This window comes from Numenius arquata, chromosome 10 (assembly GCF_964106895.1).
Source record: "Numenius arquata chromosome 10, bNumArq3.hap1.1, whole genome shotgun sequence".
Taxonomy (NCBI): domain Eukaryota; kingdom Metazoa; phylum Chordata; class Aves; order Charadriiformes; family Scolopacidae; genus Numenius; species Numenius arquata.
In genome coordinates, this window is record NC_133585.1 from 14594097 (window position 1) to 14602782 (window position 8686).

Below are 8686 nucleotides of genomic sequence, written 5' to 3' on the forward strand. Positions count from 1 at the left end.
ACAACATTAATTAAAAAAAAATATACTTCTTAAAATACTTTTTAATACTTTTTTTATACTTAACCCAAAAGTATGCAAGACAAATATGCATTTCCCAGAAATACTAATAGCCTTAGCAGGTAATACCCCAGAAATTCTGCATTCCCTTGAGAATAAATGTTTAATTTTAATGGTTTAACAAAAGTGCTCTGACAGCTTTATTGGTTGCCAATGGGTTTCAGACAAAATTTGCAGATGAATACCTGGGGCTGGAACTGGCTGCTTGATCTTCATGTACAGAGTCTGAATCCCCGTCACACCTTGAAAATGGATACAAAATAATTGCTGTTTTTCTGCCAGCTGCAGAAATTAAGATTTTACTGACATGACAGTGCAGCTCAAAGTATAAATACATTTCTCCTTCTCACACCTTAGCTGGGGTCATTTAATGCCATAGCTGTTCCATGATAGTCTAAATCTCAGAGGAAGAAGAGAATTTGAGATGTTAAGAGTACACAATCTGGTGTGTCTTTTTCAGCCAGATAGAAATAATGATGACAAAGAATTCAGATGTTAACATGAAAATTACAGGAAATTCTGTATTTTAATTGCTTACAGTATACTCCACATTAAAAAAAAAAAATTAGAAACAATTAGCTAACGGCATTTTTTTCCTAGACCCACAAAAATATTGTCATACATTATGCAGCAGGAAAAAGAATCCTGAAATAAACTATAAAGTGATCATTAGTCTTAAAAAGTGAACTAGCAGAATTTTTTAAGACGCCTGAAGAATCATAATCAATTACATCCCCCTAAGTTGCAAACAACAGAATTGTCATAAGACTGCCTAATCAAAAGAGAAGTTTGAATAAATATGCCAGCCGCTCAGTGTTAAACACTATTTTGTGCAGCATGGCTGAACTTTGCAGAATGATGTAACTCCAAAGCCTATGAGCAGTATTTTATTTCTTCAAATAAACATACATATATAGGTATACACTCCTAACATACGCATACAGCCTTTCTAGGTATTATTTCTGGGGAAAAGTCGGGGCCCTCTCCTCACCCTCTGTTCATACTCACAGGGCACAGACACTAAGCAGGCCTGGATCACTTGAAGTTTGCTGGCAGAGGAATCTCTTCATTATGAGGGAAGCAGCCTGTACTTCCGCTGACTTGTTAAATTTTCAGAAGAGCTGCTGTGCTTAGGACAGAGCACATTAAATGATAAATTCATAGCTCTGTGTTGCAATTCAATGGCAAGGCTTTTAATATATTCCTCTTTCCCACCAGTCTTCTGTTAGTATCTTTGTCAAAAGCCAAACTGCAGCAGAAAATATTTAAAGGGACATTCAAGTGTTTACACTTCCTGAATACATCAGCATATGGATGAAAGCATTTGCTGCTTGCAACTGGAATATATAACTACAGTTGCAGATCCTTCCTAGCCACACAATATTCCTGCAATGGGTGCAGTTCTCCCTACAAGAAAAAGTGGGATGACAGGTGGAAGACAAGGGTCAATGTACAAAACGGATAAATTGACTGTAGAAATCTAGTTGCCTTTGCCTCCTGGTGCCAGTCACACTTTCCTCTCTGGTCTTTCACTAATTACCTTATGGGTCTCTGACACCAGCAAGGTGAGAGGGTAGCACGTACTGGGAGTATGAGGAAGGAAGCCCAGTGCAAAAAGAACCAGAAACCTGGATGGAAAACACAATGGAACAGTTCAGAGGGAGAAAATTGTGGTAAGGAAATACACTGTGAGGAGACTGTGCCAAGGTCAGAGCTGGATCGACAGAAGTCCCAGCACAGACATGAGAGTAGGGTAAGATGCCACCAGGCATGCTATGCACCATGGGACAAGCCACAGTCAGCAAAGCCCAGGGACCCTCTAAAGGGACAAACTCTCTCTCCTGCGTGTGCCACCGGAAGAGTAGGTGGGAGGAAGCAGCTGTGCTACCAGCTTCACTCACCTTCTCCTCTCACCAGTGGCCACACTTGGCAGCCTTCAGTGGTGAATGACCATTTTAATGACTGGGAACACTCTTCAGAGGGATGATGGATGACTGAGCACAGGTCCATCAGCCAAATCTGTGTGTGCATACTTGTGTGCACACCCCTTAACTTTGGGAAGTGTTGCTTTCACTGAGCTGGCTGTAATAAGGCAATCTTGAGAAGTAGAGATCCTAACTCAGCATCCAGCAACTGATAAAAGGTATAAAACAAGACAGAACTTATAAAAAACATAAAGGAGCATGACAAAATGTATTTGAATGACCGGATAAGAATAGATAGGAAAGGTAAGCAATAATGAAGAAGAGAAGACCGTGTCCATCATGTAGTAAAAAGATTGTGAGGAAGTTCAGAAACAACACACTCTGAAATTGTAAACAGATATTTTTATCTTTGTAAAAATAAATATTAACCAAGAAAGCTCACTCACACAAGACAGTGCTTGAGGCTAAGACCATAGCAGGACCTTTAAAAAGATGAATCCATGATATAATGTAAATATCCATCATTAAAGCACACAGTATTTTTATCTTGGCTTCTTTAAGAAATGCAGCTTATGTGTTCATGTCACTTGTCTGCACATATCAACACAGACATGCAGACACTCCTCTCCTCTCACTAGTGATTCGTAAATCTTGTTGTCCAACTTTAGCTATATTTAACAGATAGAGGGATATTCAAGAGTCTGAGAAGTTTTGTGAAAGCTTGTAGCCATGTAGTAGAGAGAGTTCCCATCAACCCAAAAACCGGAGCAGCATCTCACTGATTCCTAAAACATCAGAGAATATACCAGAACAGCTTTAAGTCATAAATCCATATGCGTTGAAGCTTATACCGGGCAGGAAGAACATCTTTTGACAAAACCAGTGATGTGAATCCTTTTTTTTCAGTGCCCAATCTAAACTACTGACTGATGGATATGTCTCTTAAAAGTAAGTACACCCATTACTGATCTTATGTCACTGTCCAGAGTCAGGTCAGAGAAGGGATCCCAGTCTAGATAGACTGCTGCTCTGACTCTCGATTCTACAGCCTCTGTATGTTTCTTCCAAGGATCTCTGGTTTAACGGGATTAGCTTTTTTAATTTTCTTCCATTTTTGCCTTTCCATAGGAGCCATTTCAGCACATCTTGAAAACTGCTCCCCTTTGCTAACTTAACCTTTAAGATGTTCACATGGACAGCTTCTAAACCAGGCTGCGCACATGGCTTGCTTGAAGCTTAGCAACCCCAGGCACTTGTCCTGTCTGGAGAAATGTTCCTGAAAGTATTGTATCACTGATTTTATATCATTCAGGAAGCTTTGATTTTGCCTTTGTCACAAGTAAAGACAGAAATTGTCAAATGGGGGTGTCTAAAGTTGCATGGCAAGCTCTCTCTTTATTCTGCTAAATAAAAGTAACCTATTTTCAGATATGGCCAGCACAAACAACTAGTGCTGAAATCAGTAAGAATAATGTATCCTCAGCAGTTCTCAAAAACAGGCTTTGGGAAGAGGATCTAAACAGGATTTAGGGAAATCAATTCTGGAAACCAAGTTTGTGCATTTGGACAATGCTTTTCAGATGTCATTGTTCACTTGCTTTGTTTTCTAAAAGCATATTTCTACTTCTGTGTTTGGAAGATAAGCTTAAAAATTAAAGCCCCTGAAACAGAACAAGCAACAGCTTACATGAGGGAGATTCACCCTTCAGGCAATGCCTGGCCAGCCCTAGCTCTGCCCTGCTGCTGTCTCTCAGCTCAGCACAGCACTGTGCGCACCCCTCTCCCTTTCCCCAGGGGCAGTGTTGGCACTATGAAGTCAGATTTTATGCCATTCTGGCCCTTGTCTTAATGGTCACATGAAGCACCACAGAGAGAGGCCATCACCTCCAAGTCCCAGAAACCTCAAAGGTGAAGCAGAGACAGGGGCTGCTCCAGGGGAATCTTTATGGAAGCAATGGATGTACTTAGGGACAGAGAAAAGGGAAGGAGAAAAATGCACTATTCGTAATCTGGTTATTCTTCTGTGAAGGGCAAGAACCCCAGAATTTTACAGACCAGAATTCATCATTTAACTAATAGGGATGCAGGAAAATGATAAAAAACGACCTCATGATTTATCAGCTTCCATTAAATCTTTCCGTACTGCCACAATCACACTAAAAGAATGACTAAGTTAAAACATTAAATAAAGCAAGGAAATATAAGCAAATAAAGTGAAGCAATGTATGAGAGGGAAATTATTTGGATCCTTATGAAATGTTACTTTTTCTGTAGTGGTTTTGACAATACTTAGGGATGGCTCAGAAGATTACAACTTGGCCTGCTTTCAGAATGTATCCTGTCCCCACAACACCTAGGCAAACAGCTCACTGTCCAGCTAAGGCTTTTTAAATTATGGGCATTTTCGCAGTGTAAAGCTCACCTAATACACAAACAAATCTACAAATCATTTCCTTCCTGAGAAATTGCTTGGCACATTACTGCCTAAGAATCTTCCCTAAAAGCTTTTGAAACAATCAAAAGCATGAAACAAATAATGTAGAGAACACAAAAATTGAATTGTTTTAGACTGAAAGAAAACAAAGACCATTTAATCTGTAATGGTTCCTAGAGCCTTTCCCTTTCTAACTTTCTAATGTTTTCCCTTGTGCTGTTCTGTTGTCTCTGTAAAACAGCAACAACAAAAAAATCAACATATATATCCTTATGATCACTATATATATGAAAGGCCTTCTAATGAGTTTATGGGATTGATTACAAAGAAATGAGGTATTTGGTACTTGGCCTAAATCATGGATAGCTATTTTTTTCAAAATATTTTCAAAGAATTTTTTTTTTCTAATAATGCTTGCAGAAAGTACAGACCATGTGTTCTTAAAAACCTGACATGTTTGTGTTTTTCAAGATCATCAGTATCAGAAATGAGCAATATTTTCACAGGAGATTTATCCTACGCTGAAAATCATGCATTTAAACATGTGTGATGTGCATCAACTATATTCTCCCAGAAAGGTATTTCACTGCTAAATGATCACAGAGCATGTAAAGGCAGCTGCTTCATGCAATCTTTCCCATACAGTCAATAATATATTTAGATTACAGAAGACTGAATCAAAATATATGACAGACAGCTTGGGACTTCTCTCATACCACTTACAGTTATTTTCCACAGTAACTAAACTCATCATTCTTATTTAAAAATAAGGACATCTTTAAAGTGTTCACTTACTCTGCTAAAGCTGTCGTGTTGAAGGAATTATCTTGAATGCTGAAACAGAAACAAGAAAACATCAGATAAGTCAGCCAGGCAGGCAGGCTCCCTGTATCCTTCTCAGTTGTAGGAACACATGCACAAACATGGCATTGCAAGGCAAGTCTCTGTGTGTCAGCTCTACACGCTCGGCTGTACCTTCAGCTGCTCTGCACATGCTCATAATCAAGGAACTGTAGGGATTAGCCCTACAACGCTCACAAAGCCCATCCAGCAGCGCTGTGAATTAATACAGGGATGCAGGTAGTCTGTGAGGCTCAGAAAGGGATCATATTCTTTTATAACTGTAACAGTGCTGCTAATAAAGGCTTAGGGTTACAAACAAGTATTTGGCATTCTGTCCTTTAAACGTTTGCTCTATGTAATTGGCTCACCAAACAGTCATTTTCATTACTTAAATAGGGTTGCTCAGCTAAGATCTCTGGAGATTTTTTCTTCTTGTTTAGTGGTCTCTTACACACTCAGCTCATGGCCAAACCCCAGGGGAAACTGTGAAAAAATAATCTGGCAGAAAGGACAGTTCAAGTAGCAAAAGGTTATTAAGCTAACAGCAAGTGAAAGATTAAACCATTCCTATGAAAGGAATAGGCTGCTGTGTTCCTGCAACAAAATGTTTAAAACCTGAAGTAATACATTCAGTAGGGGTCAACTCAGGATACTGTAAACTTCTGGGTTTGAGGCAATGGTGGAATTCCCCCTCCAACAACACCTCTCAAATCCAGTAAATACACTGTTGCATCATCCCAAAATCTTACAGCAGCAGAAAAAAAAAAAATAAAAAAAAATCTCACTGCTACATACCAGTCGTTTTTTTGTTTGAGAGGAGGAGAAGGCAATGCAGGCAACAGCGTCTTATGAGCACTCCTGTTTGTGATAATGGCACCTGGTGGATGACAGCACCAGGCGCAGCAGGGATACCGAGAGGGGCAGCGTCCTCCCCGCAGCAGCTTGTGCCATGCATGATGTTGACACACATTTCCCAGGCAGCAGCAGCAGCCGGGAGCCACAGCCCTGACAATTTCCCTTCTCTCACCAGCAGCGCCAACAACGTATCTTACCTTCACCTCTTCCCAGCCTTCCTACCTGCTTGTACACACTATTTTGCTTTCTTCTTTCCCATATTTGTATATATACGTCAATTTATATAATTGCATGAATTACCTGGGGTCAGAATATCACAGCCAGGCTATGGGGACTTCTGCACTACAAAGTAGCACGTTTTGTGAGAGAAGGGTAAACAGAAAAGCTAAATTTAATGGTTAGCATTTAAATCTTGCCTTAGACCTAAAGGTTCAATTTTTTTCTTCTCCTGCTTCTAGTTTCTTGGGTCTGACCATACAAATATAAATTTCTTTATTTTTTTCTATTTGCAGGAGCATACCTGAACAAAAGATCCACTCCTAGCTGTTGTGGCAATCAAAAACTCGATTTAGATGCTCGAAAAGTAGAGGGCCATTAAAAAATCTGATATTATTTTTAATAAACATGTTTCAGAATGCTTGAGTGCTTGGCTCTTCATTTTTAATGGTTAGGCTAGGTTTACAGCTAGCATTTCAAGTGTGTAATGGAAGAATCACAACTTTTCATCACAAAATCACATTGATAAGCATCACAGGTTGCTTAAAGTAGAGCTTAAAGAGAAACTGGGTATTTATCCCCACTCCCCTATGTACACCCACACAAGAAACAGAGCAAACACAGAACACTCTTGTAAACATAACTTCTCTGTTTCTATGTGCAAAATTAAAGGTCAAGTTCGCTGCTAATTCACGCCCTGTGCAAACATACTGCAGGGCCTTGTTGCTATTACTAATAACATGATTGTAGAATACAACTAGAATATGATTGAAGATCAGTTTGTAAAACAGGGATGCTTTCGAGTGAGACCAACTTTAAAATGTAATCACTTTTCCATTGTTTTTCTGAAGTCCAGTGCTACATAGCTGTTGCTAAATCTCTTCTAGGCAAGCCCTTCACATTTATTTCAGGTCACTCACAAACTTCCACTTGTTTTAGAGATGGTGCTTGACCAGTGTTATTGGATAGTCTCTTCTTGCAAGGTTGTGAAACCATTCGACAAATAATAAATTTCGTGTAAAACAGAATAGTATTAATAAATACATGAAAAGAAAGGAGAACTAAACTAAGGATCCTGTTTCAGAGCTAATCTCCCAATCACATAGATGAAGCCACCCTGCTCCTGTGGGAACTTGAGGGAGGAACTACAGCAGACTCACAATAATTTCTCTTCTTTTCCTCACAGAAAGAAGGAATTTCTCTTTAGGGGTAAAAGCTCATTTCACCAACAATGTTGGCTTGGGCCTGTTAGCTGACCCTGCTTCCTTTCACCTCCTTCCTACCCACATACCCTGTGTGAGACTAGAGCTGGCAAAGAGACTCTGGCCTTACCCCACCTCACAGGGAGAGCCAAAGATGGTTGAACCTGCAACTCTGCTTCCCTCTTAAGTTCTGGGTACAGGGAAAACAGAATATTGATGTTATCTCCTTATTTTCAATAATGACATTAAAGTCAGTTAGGCCTGTAATGCTATAAAACATCACTCTTCAACATACTGAAATTCTCAGTGCGTGAAGTAAGTTTTGGACTTCACCACTGAGCAATTATACTTTTAAGGACTTTATATTTTTGAAGTAATTAAAATGTATCTTTCTGAAATTCTGAAAATAAAGGCTTTTAAATCAGTTTTTTTCCTTATTTATGCTGGACAGTTTAAGTGATTCATATTTTTGCAATATCATACCTATGGAAAGGCACCTTCTCTGTTAAAAAGCTTCCCAGCTTTGCTCTTACCCTCTTTTGCCAAATGTTGACCAAGCTAACATAAATATCACATGCCAGCTCTCAGCTGACAACAAAAATGTTGGAAAATTTCAAAGTAAACATATATTTTGGAGATACCAGGATTCAGAAACATGTTGCTGCTCACTTCTGAAGAATGACTATTATATTGCCTGTTTAGGGCTGACAAATAGATTGACAAAGAAATACCATTCTTTATTTGGTTTGTATCATCAAGAGAATTACTGCTAGGTCAGAAGGAAGATTGAAACAGGAATCATGTAGCCTCCAGCTCAATTTTGCACATAATAGAGACACATGCTTAATATAAACAATATGTTCATAAGCTCAGAACAGCATTAGTTGGCACTATAAACATGTATCAGGCAGTGAATGCTTTACAAAGACAGTATGGTCTAATTTCAGAAGACTGCAAAAGAAGAGAGAGGTAGTGAGACAAGAGTGGGCAGAACTAGTTCTGGCTTCAGGAGAACAGAAGAGAGCACAACAATCAACATCAAAAGGCCAGAAAAAAAAAGGAGGAATAGTGAAGCTTGCCAAGCTACAGCAGTCTAAATGGTCAGACGCACACGCAGCCCCCTGCAGACTTTGTGGCAGCTTGGTTTCACCTGC

The 8686-nt window shown here is 39.3% G+C and overlaps 1 protein-coding gene across 1 annotated transcript in view; it reads right to left on the reverse strand.

Annotated features, from left to right (window-relative positions):
- Window positions 1–5273, reverse strand: part of FAM13C (family with sequence similarity 13 member C) — a 54646-nt gene extending 49373 nt beyond the window's left edge. The window contains exons 1-2 of the mRNA XM_074154456.1: window positions 5212–5273; window positions 243–299 (exon numbers count right to left, since the gene is read on the reverse strand). Coding sequence (XP_074010557.1) covers window positions 243–299; window positions 5212–5273 — 119 coding nt within the window. The remainder of the gene's footprint in view (window positions 1–242; window positions 300–5211) is intronic.
- Window positions 5274–8686: the final 3413 nt, after the last annotated feature.